Source organism: Hirundo rustica, chromosome 7, assembly GCF_015227805.2.
Source record: "Hirundo rustica isolate bHirRus1 chromosome 7, bHirRus1.pri.v3, whole genome shotgun sequence".
NCBI classification, from domain to species: Eukaryota; Metazoa; Chordata; class Aves; order Passeriformes; family Hirundinidae; genus Hirundo; species Hirundo rustica.
Window position 1 is genome coordinate 19,743,745 of NC_053456.1, and position 14,043 is coordinate 19,757,787.

At 37.5% G+C, this 14,043-nt stretch overlaps 1 protein-coding gene across 2 annotated transcripts in view; it reads left to right on the forward strand.

The window, feature by feature from the left end:
• Positions 1-11,654, forward strand: part of MYO3B (myosin IIIB) — a 195,323-nt gene extending 183,669 nt beyond the window's left edge. For both annotated transcript variants that reach the window (XM_040069363.1, XM_040069364.1), the window contains 3 exons: positions 9,273-9,379; positions 9,754-9,800; positions 11,019-11,654. In XM_040069363.1, coding sequence (XP_039925297.1) covers positions 9,273-9,379; positions 9,754-9,800; positions 11,019-11,154 — 290 coding nt within the window. In that variant the 3' untranslated portion in view covers positions 11,155-11,654. The remainder of the gene's footprint in view (positions 1-9,272; positions 9,380-9,753; positions 9,801-11,018) is intronic.
• Positions 11,655-14,043: the final 2,389 nt, after the last annotated feature.

Genomic DNA, 14,043 nt, shown 5'->3' on the forward strand with positions numbered 1-14,043 from the left:
AAACAAAAAAAATCAACAAACAGAAAAACCCACCCACACATAAAAAAGAAAATTTCCAGTCCCATCCAAATCTATTTATCCTAAATTTCCCTTTCTCACAGTAACCAAGAGGAAAAGTCTATGGTATAGTACAAAAGTAGAGCAAGCAGAGATATTTGCCCAGAACGCTCTCCAGCCAAACATGGTTTGTCACTCAGGGATGTCTTGATCTGGAAGTGATCTCTTCATATTTAATTGCTCTCAGTAGGCTTTTCTGCTGTGAAGTTCTTCATTAACTTGTACTGATCATACAGCATTGCTCAAACAGTAAGAGAGACGTAATTTAGTTCACATGACAATGCGAAATATGTTTTATCACCTGGTGGCTATTGTATTAACCAGGTCCTCTAGAACTAAAAAATAGGCTGTCATACATAGTAATTCCAGCATACCTGGAATGACCTCATTTTCTTCAGTAACTGTCTCTTCTGAAAAGATCACAAGCCAACTGAATTGTGGGATGCATCCTCAGCAGCATGGCCAGCAGATCATGGGAGGTGATTCTGCACCTCTACTCTGTTCTTGTGAGACCCCACCTGGAGTGCTGCATCCAGCTCGGGGTTTCTGAGCACAGGAAAGACATCAAGTGGCATCAATATCTTGGTCCAAGCTCAGAGGAGGGCCACCAAGTTGACTATAGGGATGGAGCACATCTCCAGTGATGAAAGGATGAGACAATTGGGATTGTTCAGCCTGGAGGAAACGTGGCTTTGGAATTACCTAATTGCAGTCTTCAGTACCTAAACGGGGGCTCACAAGAAGGATGGAGAGGAACTTTTCACGAGGAAATGCAGTGTCAGGACAGAAAGAACGGCTTCAGACTGAAAGAGAATAGGTTTAGATTAGATATGAGGAAGAAATTCTTGATTCTGAGGCTAGTGAGGTGCTGTAATAGGTTGTCCAGAGAATTTGTAAATGCCCCTTCTGTGGAAGTGTTCATGGCCAGGCTGGATGGAGCTCTGAGCAAACTGGTGTAATGGAAGATGTCGCTGCTCATGTCAGGGGAGGTTGAAACTAGATGATCTTTAATGTTCCTTCCAACCCAAGCCATTCTGTGATTTTATGAATTAACTAAAATCTGCCACAACCACCTTGGGTCAAGTTTGAGGAGGGAAGGATCAGTTAAGTTTTCGGCATTGTCTGGAAGTAGTTTCTGCCAGTCAGATGGTTTGGCATGAATTATTTTTTTCCCTGAAGTTACAGTTACATTTGTGTAAACCTCTTTGACTCTGACTAATTGCCACACCTCAGGAACCCATTATTAGATGTTACTATGTGCAGGGCTTATAAGGGCTTGTCTATATTCAACATATAGGAAGACATCTGCAGAGCCATACTTGTAGAAGCGTGCTGTTTGCTGACAGGTTTGAATCTTACCCGTGTTAGTCACTGAAAGTTTTGTTTCTTTGGTATGCTTTGTTTAATCTCTGCCTTTTTCCTCCACAGTCAAATCACTCACAATAGAAACTGAAAGAACTGACAATTACTGAAGGATCAGAACTGTGTTGGAAAGAAAAACCAGCAAAAGCCAAGATTCTAACTATTTATGGATCTTGTTTCCCAACAAAGTGTATCTAAAAGCCATTGTCTCAGGGTTCAGAGACAGCTAAATGATTGATTTCACATAAAATATTTGTTGTTCTAATTACAGTGTCATCTGGGTCATTGGCAACAAACAGATGCAAAAACAGCCTTTACATACCATCTTGAAAAACTTATGATTGGCTTAGTGTGCTTTATAATCTGAAGCATATGGCTTTGCACATAACTGCAGTATCCAAAATGAAGCTGTATGTAATGAATCACTGGGTGGAAGAAAATGCATTGCTTCTGTTACAACTTCTTTCAGTGTGTGTATTCAAATGGTTCTGTTTAGCATTATAAACAAAAGGATATGCTCACAGTTTCAGCAGTATGTTACAGATTCTGGGATGCACATGACATCAAAGAGGCTACACTGATTTCCCCAGCAGTCTATGGCTCTTGGCACTATGAGCGCACTCCATCTGAATAAACAGAATTCTAGTTCACCACAATTGTGTGGGGGATCCAAGGTGATAGTGAAGCTTTGTTTTGTTTTATTTTATATCTTTCTATAAGACTTTTTACTCCTTCAGATTCTGTGTGTTCAGTGAATCGGGTAACTACATTTGAGCTATAGACTACAAAGCATTTGTCTCTGAAAATGGTTAAATCTAATATATTATTCTTACGTAATGAACCCAGGTAAGAGCTTTAAGTATAGTGGAGTTGTTAAGGATTAATCATTCCTTCTGAGCTTTTTTTTTTTTTTTTTTTTTTTTTTTTTTTTTTTTTTTTTTTTTTTTTTTTTTTTTTTTTTTAATTAATTACCATCCTTTCCATTAGCAACATTTATATGAAGATTCAGTAAGATACTTTGTGAGTTAGCAAGGGCTGAGGTCTTGTAACTCCTCAAAGCACATCTGATTTATTGTTCTTTCCATGCTTGCTTGTCACTAGCAGCATGAAGAGTGCCAGGCCCTATAAATATTCCTGGACACTCTTATGTACAGGAATGGACCAAGGGAATTTGGTGGCAGGAGTGCTTCCCATCGTACTAGATCTTATATCAACAAAATAGATGGCCTTATAGAGCATTTGCAGACATCTGAAGATACTGGTGAAGCATGAAATATTCTGGAGAGAATTACAGTTGTTAATAGTAGTGTCAATATGCCTCCAGGCTCCTGATGTTACTAGATTAATTTAATCCTCTGATGCCAGAACATAGGTTCTACTGCTTCACATTAATGGTTTTTACTCCCTTTTCCTCTTTTCCTTAGCTTCTCAGTACCTTACTTAATAAATTGTGGGGGGTTGTCTTTTTCCTCTTTCCTACCATTTTCTCTTTTCCCTCTTACTAACCTCAGAAGGGAAGAGAACATAATGAAGACATACCTTATTATTCAAGTTACCAAGGAGTCTTGCTCTCTATTCTCTCCTACCCTGTGTTGTCATTTCTTGGTGTGGTTTTGCCTATACTGAGATTAAAATTTTAGAGAGACTGTGTGTTTGTTTCCTATCAGCCTCCAGCATTTTTGCAGAACTACCATCATATAATTGAATTTATAGTATATCGCATAGGCACAATAACTTCATTATTTCCGAATGAAGCTACAGATTACAGTAGGTATTTAGTGAAGCCTCTTAGACCCGTTATCCTGTCCTTGTTTCTGATACTTTTATAGTTGGTAGCATTAACAGGCAATGTACAAATACCCTGTGATGTGGGCCTATCTCTTAATGTGTGCTCATACTAAAGTCACACTGAGTGCAGCCCAGTACAGGGATATGCGGGATAGTTCTGCGCTAACGGATTTGAGTATGGCAGGCAGACACAGCAGGAGCTCGGTGGGGACTAGCTGCCTGAGTATTCACTCTGCTTCCCAGGCACATGTTTCGTTTTACTCCTGTTTTGCACTTAAGATATGATACAAATTTGTGCAAATGCTGGAGAATCACGGCAATGGAAAAGGAAGGAAAATGCATTTGTATAAATACTCATAGCCAAATAGCATTGTGTGCCCTTTGTGAAATGCTCTTTTTAAGGATAAAGCGGAAATAATGAAAATCATGAGGTCTAGTTAATTTGCAGCCTTTTTTACTGCATAAGTGATGTTCAGTCAGTCACAGTTAACACTGTTGAGTGGGACCAAAATCATTAGCCCCTTGAGTCCTCTCCTTGAATGGACTTGCATAGCACACAGGAAAATGTCGCTGTTCCTTGAAGTCAACATGCTGCACATAATTATCCACTAGCATCCAGACCGGGAGGAGGATGTACATAATAATTGTCTGTGAGGTCATTTCTGCATTTGCCTAAGACTTCAAGAGGAAAAGTGAAGTTTGCTTGCTGCCTTGAAAATGATTCGAAACTGGAAACTTGAAAACATGAAAATACGTCTAAATTATCAAAGGAGAACAAAGACAAGTTTTTCCACAAAAGTCTTCTCCCCAGGCTATAACAATGCTTTACATAGGCATGATCAATATATCCAGGCTTGAGAACCAAAGTCTTTTGGAATAAATTAGACTGGCAGGAAAAGAAATAAACAAAGAACAAATTAACATGATTTTAAACATTGCTTAAATTTTCATGAATGTAGACCTTGAGATGTTATGATGAGATCCCATGAGTCTGTGTTAATATTTGCTTATAATTAAGGGTTGCACTTTCATGTTTCATCTGATATTATAGATTGGAAATCAGCTACATGCTTACTATTTTTCTTGGTCATAGTGATTTCTCTACTTTATTTGCTTACTCTGTTAATAATATATATCATTCCTTAAATGGCCCCATTACCTTTCCTTTAACAAACTGCCCCTTCTTGTACTCTAAATCTCCTTGTTTGAGTAATTAGGAAAAGAAGTACCCTTCCTGTGATACTAGGTCTGTGTTCACCTATAGCAGAAAAGGAGACAAGACTAACCCCTCCCAAACCTGCTTTGGGTAAATGGCTTCAGAAGAAAAATGAGTGTACTCAGCTCCACTCCTCAATATGTGTTGTGGTGGATGAACTTCCTTCAGCAAGGGAATTGGCAAGACAGCCTCTTTGCGGCACTGACACATTGACAAAGAACCCTTGTGTGCATTCCTTGCAAAAAAAGTAAGATGTCAGCCAGTGTTTAGAGCCCCAGATGTGCCGCGCCACCCTTAAAACAATGTGATTCACATCACTTTCTTTTACAAGTTCCAAGTGCAGTTAAGCTCTTCCTCACCATTTCTGTACAGAATTCTCCATATAGGAAAAATTAGCAATGTTTGGCAAGATTATAAGCATCAAGAGTTTTTGAAGCAAAAGTCTAGTCACTAAGAGTTTATGGAGACCCAAACTTCATTTCAGCAAGCAAAATCTGATGACCCCGTTCCTCTGACATGGCTGCCCAGTGCCTGGCACCCATGCTTTCAATACTGAGAGAATCAGGAGAATAAGGACATCTAAGATGAGATCTTCACTGAATATCCAGTGAAGTCATCTGCCCCATGGGAAGTCATTAGAAAAATACATTTTTTGCCGCTACTGTTTTGAAAGTATTGGTCAGGGCCCAAGTCCTGGCTGCAAAAGTCCATGTGTCAGTGCTAAAGAGCAGTTTGAAATCTTTTGTTAAATTACTGTTTGGCAGTCTGTGCATTTCTGAAAGAGTCCTTTACAGCTTATGGAAAGGATGGGTTTTTAAACAGAAAAATCTTTGAAGTAAGAAGAAGATATAAGAAATGTGCTAATCATCTCCAAGCCAAGAGAGGTCATTAAAAATTTCAGTATAAGGGATATGATGGCTAATTGAAGAAAAATATTTCCATTTCAGCCATAAGAAAACAAAGAAGAAGAATCACATGGAAATTCAGAAACTATAGTGCAGAGTTTAAAAGATCAATACAAATCTTCTTCAGCCTGAGACTTCTGATAAAAATCACATAAGAGAAATTAATTCTTGTTAAGCTAGATGTGATCTGTATCGCATCTTCAATAGTTTTTAACTTCTGCTTAAGTTAAAACGTGCCTTTTCTAAAAGCTTCTAGTCTCAACCTGATTTTCCATCATACTGCTAAGTTTTTTTTCTCCTAATTGATTGCTTTCAGTATGTTCTGTATTTCTGGTCTAAAATTTTCTTCTGCTTTCAACCATCAGTTAGTCTAACTTTTGGTTTTGAATGTGAAAAAAACTCCACCTTCTATATAGGGGTTTACACTTGCTTCATATCACCTCTTCACCTTCTTTTGAAAAGAATGAAGTAGAACAGTCTTATATTTCTTGTCATGTGGCAGATTTTTCAGAGTTCAAATTGTTCCCATTCTCAAAACATTCTGCCCTTTATTGCATCCACTTTAAAAAGAATTCTGTACCCAACAATGAAAATGTTTTTCTGTTTCTGTTGGGTAGTCTGCTCTTTTTTCATCCAGTCTGTTTCATATTCAGCTGAATATCTGCAGTTCCCAAGTCTCTCCTGGAGACACTGCTTTCCAACTATGTAATTCCCAGTTCATAAAAATGTATCTTGAATGTTTGACTTCACATTTACTTGAAAAAATATATCTTTTTAATCTGTCTGAGCTCTTCAAGTCCTGGGGTTTTTTTGGCTTGGGCTCTAATGTATCAAATAAATAAAAAGGATAACCAACAGAGGTTAATAGAGGTTTAGTCCTAATAGAGGACTAAACATTAACACCATCAGTTTCTTTGCTTATAAATACCTTCTAGTCCAACAGATTGATCTGGTAGCCAGTTTCTATTTCCCTTCACTGTAAGCCCCATCAGTGTTGTGGTGTCTTTAGGGAGGCATCCACACGAGCCGGCTCACCCAAGGATTCCCAGAACCTCAGCTACCCTACACTTAGATCAGCTGACACAGTGCACTTGGCAGAAAGTATTTTCCCTGCACTCTGTTATTTCTGCTCCACAGTAAGGGATTTAGCAAATAAGAAATTGTAACCTAAGGAATTTCTGTGTTCAGAGTTACAAGAGAAGGTTTTCTGCCAGACAAAAGGGGATCAGATGTCATTCTTAAAAAGTGGTGCTGAAGGACAACCTGAAGAAAGTGCATGTGTTCATCCTCTCATTTGGTCTCTCAATTTGCAGCAAACTAAGGAGCCTGGACATGCCAGAGGCACTTGGCACAATTTCTGTGCAGTATAGACAATACCATGCTAATGATACTGGTGCTGCTACTATTGCTATTAAATTACAAGTGACTTTTTTCTTATTGGTGGCTTATAGTTTGTCATCAAAGCAAAATATTTTAGAACAGCATTTAAAATGCCTATTCAGCTGCTGAGTGTTGAGCACATGTTAATACCATTTTCTCCAGATATGGTCGTTTATGATAAATGTTACCAGATTTTGTACTGTTCATGTAGTGTGCAACTAAGACAAATGGGCCCACTGAAAGGGTATTTCCTTTGGAGAACACAAGCTGCAGACCACCCGTAGGATACACAGAAATAATTAAGTGTCAGGATAAAAGAGTAGAGCAAAATATTAGTGACTCAGAATCCTAATGAATAAAAGACATTTAAAAACCTCAGCCTATATGTATGTGTGTTTTGGGGGAAAAAAAAAAAAAAAAAAAAGTGAAGGCCTCAAGAGCACTTAAGAGAAAGGAAAAAAAAAAACCCAGAAAACTACCCCATCACATTATTGTACTATTTTAAAAATTCTAAATATTTGTGTGCTGTGTTTTTACTTCTGGCAAGCTGCAGAGAGGTGTGTGAAATTATGCAGAACAGTGAGTACCTGAGTTCATACCAGCCTCTTTCTAGAATTTAAAAAAAAAAAAAAAAAATCATGGAGAGGTATTCAAAAACTATGTTGATGTAAGAAAGAATTCAAATGGCCTTGTGACTGAAAATACTGCTTGCAACAATTGCAGACCCTGCTGTCCTGAGAGAGAAAGCTCTGAGATCAACTTGAGTAACTTTCCGAGCAGAGAGAGGCTAGAATGCAGACTTCAGAGAGAACAACATTGCATTTATATCCTATCTGTATCATCGTTAAAAAATAAAATAAATAAAGAAAGAGATATTATTTGGGCACCCAATTTCCTCAGAAGTTTTTTCTGGTACAGTCTTTGCCTTGTCTGGTTGTGTACAATACAGGCAATTAGTAAAGGTTCTGGTTCAGCCATCACAATCTCTTTAGCAAAAATATAAAGGTTTACTTAACTTGAAAGTATAAAGTATTGAAGCATTAGGTATTAAATTAACAAGCAGCATGAGTACATTATTTTAAAGGGTTTTTTTGTATTAGTGGATAAATATAACCTTTCTCTATAAATTTGAGTTTCAGTTTTAGACCTAGCTCTGCAGTCAGTTCCCTGGTGGTCATTTAACCCACCATCCCTCCCAGGTGTTGTGATGGAGTGGAACAAGAGCTCCTCTCCCACGCAGACATTACAGTTGCACACTGAGAGGAAATTAGCATTTTTAAAAATTTTATTATTGAGCAGAAGTGAAAGAGAGAAAATCTCTCAGAACAGTCAATCTTTTGGCTGAAAAGGCTAAAGTTCAAACTTCCCCTCTACCTCATTCAGATTGCAGGTACAAACTATAAGCCTGAGTGCATAATAAACCTCCTTTGTAATGTTACCTGCTCCTTAAGGCCAGATCTTGTCAATGGATTTGTGAGATTAGAGCCCTGCATCTGCAAAAGCTATATTAGCTTCAGTTTTGGAGTGTTTAAAGGAACTCATGCTGCTTGATCTTTGTGCTGGCCTTTAGTATAGGAGCATGTTCCTTGTGCAGTATGGAATGCAAATGTATAAGATGTATATTTTTCCTTCGGTGCTGCCAAGCCCTGTTTTTATTAATACTGTCACTAAAATAATTTTTACCAGGTAGCTATGAGAAAAGTCAAAGGCATTGGGAGAGTAATTTGAAAAGTAAATCACCTTTCCTTACCCCCACAGTATCTTGTAGTAACTGACTTATCCTGAAAATAGTTACCCTGTAATCCAAAGTATGTACCATGGAAAATACCTAGTAAAATAGAATATAGCATACCATAATGCCTTTTCTCCATAATGCCTTAATAAACAAACAAACAAAGAAACAAAAAACCCCTCCCTCCCCCCAAAACAACTTAGCAAGCTGTTTGTTCTTTTGAGAAACCCTTCTGAAATACTTCTTCACCTTTAAATTCTGCTTTCCAGATCACTTTAAGCAACTGTTACTTTGCAGCACATCACAAATTATATGAAGAAAGTGTAATTCCAAACTGATTCAGTTAATCTGATTAAATGGAGAACCATGTCAAGAAGGTAGCCTTTTTATATAAAGAAAATGATGATGATAATAGACTGTCTCATCAGTCAAGAGACTTTATTACTGTCTACTGTAGAAAAACTATTTTGTTGCTGCTGAATGATACATTCCTAGCTAGTCACAATATACCTCATTTCCTGCTTAGATAACAGAAGATATTAAGAAAAAGTGTGAAAGGAATAAGGAACTGTGTGATATAGATATACAGAAGAATAAAAAAATGTTAAAAAGTGAAAATTAAGTTCTGCATAAAAACTTGCATTTGAACTAAGTTTCAAAAGAGAAAGCAAAGATTCCCAAGTTTCTGTTTGCTTACTTTGGATAGAACAGACTTGCTAATAAATCCAGGACCAAATAGGACAGAAGAAAAGACTGTTTGCAGACTAAAATGTGCTAAGATCTTCACAGCACCTGGCACAGCTTAAAACTAAATTGCGTTATCTTACTGTAGGTTCAGAAAACTGTCTTGAACAGAAGCTGAGAACACCTCGTCGACGATGTCAGCAGCCCAAAATGCTGAATAGCCCTGAGGATAACATGTACTATAACCAGTTAAATGTGAGTTCAAAGTGGCAATAAAGCTGTTTTACTGGCTTTGTTTCCAGTTAATAATTCTGTTATTAATACCTGTTTCAGCCCCTCCAGCCCCACCCCCACGTTCTTCTGCTCTCGTCTTGAACATGTGCTTATGCTCTTTATCTGTTGCTTTCATGTCAGGATGTCTGCCTTCACGGTGAATAATTGATGTGGTTTATCAAAGACGAGCAAGATGCATGCTTCATCAGGCTCACTTGAGCCCTTTGATCAAAAAAATTATGCTGTGACTTCTGATATTATCAGCATCTGCTTGCATTCAACACAAAATCACTTTGAATTAAAAATTAACGACTTGCTGCTTTGCTTTGACTGTGTGTTCTTGGCCCTCTCCACAGGGAACTCTAGAATATCAAGGGAGCAAGAGGAAGCCAAGAAAACTTGGGTAAATATCTATCTTCCTAGTTCTAAGCAACTGTAAACAGAAGAAGTCCTTTGTGATATTACAGAATATGCAAAACTTTCTAGAGAGGTTTCTAAAAATAAACAATTAACATATTTCTGTGCGTTGACATTGGACATTTTCTGCAGAAGCAAATGTAAAACTTGGATGTACTGCTGTCTGCAGACACTAGAACTGATTCTTATGAAATGTGCTCCCCAGCTCTCTCTGTGTACTGGTAATACCAACAAAATTGCATTGTTCTTATATTTAAGTGTGTTTCACCCAGTAGAAGGTGCCAGATGAAGGGTGTTAGAGCTGAAGGCCTGTGGCCTAGAACAGTGCCAGAAGCCCTGCCAGCCCCGCAGCAGCACACTCGCAGCAGGCCTCTCTCTTCCAGGGGGAGCTGACAGAGGCCACTCAGCACAAAAGGGAGTTGCTCCTCTGTGGAACTGAGTCAGTTCTCCTTGCTACATGAGCTGTTACCACCTGGTATAGGCAGAAGAAACTAGGCTGTCTCCTATGCAATTGCCAGAATATTCCCTTGCCTGATCACATAGACCAGAGAGAACTGATGGGTGCTTGGTCTTACTTGCTTTAGTCCAAAGCAGAACTACAGAACTTTCTGTAGTTTTGCCTCTGGTTTTTATTAATCGTCTGAATGTAACTGTATGAGCAAGAAGTTTTTGAGTCAAGGTTAAAGCCTTGACTTTTAACTTTGGTTAAAGCCTAAATTTTTCATGACTGTGAAAGATTTGGTTTATTTTCTCTCCCTCCCCTAGTTTAAAAAAGTTTTTATTCTGGGAATAAAAGCACTAACATGAGACTGCAGTCTCATCATACATCACAGAAAAATGGAAGCCCCTTGCTGTCAATAGGGCTTTTCCCAAAAGTTGATGATGTAGTCTTTGGCTCATATTCACAGCAAACCATCATCTGAAATATGATACCAAAATCATATCCTACTTGTGGAACATACACAGACCAAAAAAAAAAACAAAACCACTAAATAAATAAGCCATGTTGCTCAAATTAAATTGAGCAAACAGTTGTTTTATCATTCTATACTCCAAAACTGAAAGCTGATATTGCATTTCCCTGATCAGAACCATTCAGAATATAATCATAAAATGTAATAGTAGTTGGAATATGTATAAAAGCTGTATCTTTCTCATCAAAGTTAAATTTTAACTTAAGGAGTGTTGTTTGTTTACTTTCAAGCCAAATCAAAGTACTGGATGGAGAGGATGAGTATTACGAATCATTGTCAGCTGTTGAATCTACCCCTGAAGATGACAGTTTTCTCAGCTCTCCATCTCCTCCTTCTTCAACAGATGTGTCTTTTGCTCAAAGCTGAACCTCGCTCATTCTATTGACTAATACTGGTAAGAGTATTTTCCTGCTGATAAGCTCTTCCAGTTAACTTTGTTTATGTGTGTTTATGTAATATATTAAAAATACCATGTTAGCTAGTAACTTTTGTTCACTGATTTAGACCTGGGTTTGCAGCTGTACACTGTCACATTTAGCTGTATTTCTATGAATAATTGTAGTAAAGGGGAGCAGCACTACCTGTATGTTTTGATGTTAATAATGGACACATTTCTTTAGCAGCAAGATTAGTTTATCCAATTCTGACCCCTTCTTTCCTGCTTCCCCCTCCCCCAGCTGCTGTTCCCACCCTGTGCCATCCCTTCTGTTGTGCTGGCACAACTGCTTGTATAGCTGTGTGAAAAGTAAGATCAAGGAACTGAACTAGATTAAAAGAACACTGTACTAAAATTTTTAATTTGGGGTCATAGTGAAAATGTTTTGTATTTCATTTGACTGATATTAAACATTGTCCTTTATAACTTTCTCTGCTGTGTACTGTGGCTTTTAACACTAGAAAAATGTACAGAGTAAAATAGTTTTAACAGAATTGTGTCTCAGTTTACCTTGCAAATAGTTTTCTTATGAAGTACTAGTTTACCATAAGTCTAACTCAAGGAATCATTTCAAATATAAGAAGTAAAACAGTTTTAAGGCTAACGTTTCACACACTGCTTCATATAGCCCTTGTGACTGAAACCATCATTATGACTAGTTATTCTTGTTATCCATGCAAATTTTTAATTTATTCCTTAAGCTGGATGTCTGCGCTTCGATGACTCCTACATTTCCACAGCCCTCTTGTACATAGCAGAGGGGACAAAAAGTCCCCTGCAAATTTTCTACTTGCTTTTCACTTCCTTGAAAAACCTTAATGAAACAGTATGTGACTTTCTACAGAATACTGAGATTCTTTGACAGTTACTGTTTCCATGGCAGAAGCCGACTGTTTCACCTTACTCTTTCATTTCTGGTTCAGAAACACAATTTTGATCTGTGACCATTCTTTGCTTCTTTTCCAGACAAGCTCTTGTCAAAAACTTTTGGAAATAAAACGTTCACATTTACTGCCTTACACATTTGCCCAAAATTATTCTTTTTTTCCTTTTTTTTTCTTTTTTGAAAAACCATACTAATTAAATCTGACCATGTGTTTTACAGACCTAGTTATGATCCTTGTTTTTATCTCTGCTCCAAAGGGTTTACCCTGATCTGTGTTAATAAATGCACCTCACAACTGTTCCTTAATATATGTATTATATATATAATATATTTCTTACTATCAGTGTTCACCAGCATCGTCTTTTTGACCACAGGACAAGGAAAGGTGGCATGAGAAATGAGACCCAAGTGCAGTCATAATATCCCTAAGCCAGAATAGGGTTCAAAAGAAAATGTAGTGAAATAGATTGTTCCACAAAAGCTTTGTTTCTGTTAACAAACACAGAAGTTAGGTGGGGCGGATGAGGATGAGCAAAGGGTTCCAGGAACAAAAATTCTTCATTCTTCACCCAAAATGTAAGAGAAGGTTGAAACTGGGAGTTACAATCCTGACAGACACTGAAGTCTTTCAGTTCACTCCTCATTCTCCTCTGTTGTACATCTAGTTAGGTGTACTTTAAAGGCACCTAAGAGCCTTTGAAATTTAGGAACTCCTTAAACAACAGAGAATTGGTGAATACCTGCAGATGAATTAATGGCATTTAAAAATGCAGCACAAATAAAAATGGCAACTAAAATGAATGCATGTGTACAGATCAGTTTCTATACATTTTGTCAAAATGTAACAAGAATGAGTGTATGTTACGATAAATCATCAAAAATTATGTAACTTTTCCAATGCAATGTATAAATTCTCAGTTATGTTTTAACATATCTGGATGGAAAATAAGATTATTTTTAAACAGTCAAATTACTTGCTCTACTCTTCCATTGGCATAGGTCACAGAGAGTTCTAGCAATATTGATGCCTTCTGGTTTCATCCATCCTTTTTCAAAACTATTTGGGAAAACAAAGCTTTATTATTACTGCAATTCACATCATTATGCATAGTTAGGAGTTTATCAATTGTTTTAATTAAATGGCAGTGAGGTTTCCACATAGATATTATGTCACCTGCCTAAAACCAACAGTATACCTTACACTGAGTAATACATTACTCTGAGTGGTTAAGTTCATAAAGAAATAAGGAAAAGTGAAAAATAATACATAATTTAGTGAAGCACTTAAGCCAAAGCCGAAGTCCCATTGAAATCAATGAAATTTTGGCACGTGATTAAGTGCTTTGCTGAATGAGGGCTCGCGTTAACAAGAGCAGCTTCAGAGCATTAAAGAATAAAGCACAGGCAGAATGCAAAAACTAAGTACATCTCTTAGGTTTCTTCCTTTCTCTTCTTCCAGTTGTTAAGCTCATACCAATCTCAGCCATCAGAAATGGACTTCAAAGAGATTTTAAGCAGTCTTTAATTGCATGGAAAGAGTAGAATACAGTATTTTCCCTGTTATATCCAATGCCACTATCTACATCTGCTAAACTTTTTCAAATTAGTTGATGTCACTAAGTTCTTAGCTAAACACTGTGAATGAGGTTGATCTGTGTATTTTATTCTTTCCTAACTTTACCCCCTTGCCTTGTTTGTTTGTACTTCATCCTCAGTAGATGTCCCTGTGAGGTGGGTTGCTCTCATCCCGATTTTAGAGCATATGTGTGCCTTTTGATTATTAAAGGCAGTCACACTAAGACTGACCAAAGAGTTGAACTTCTTTCACCATATTGAAGTTTGGGTTGATTGATTCGTGTATGGTAGGGAGTACAGGAGGTGTGTCAGTGTGACCATCCTGGTCAGTGGAAGCAAATCAACAAGAATTGCTTAG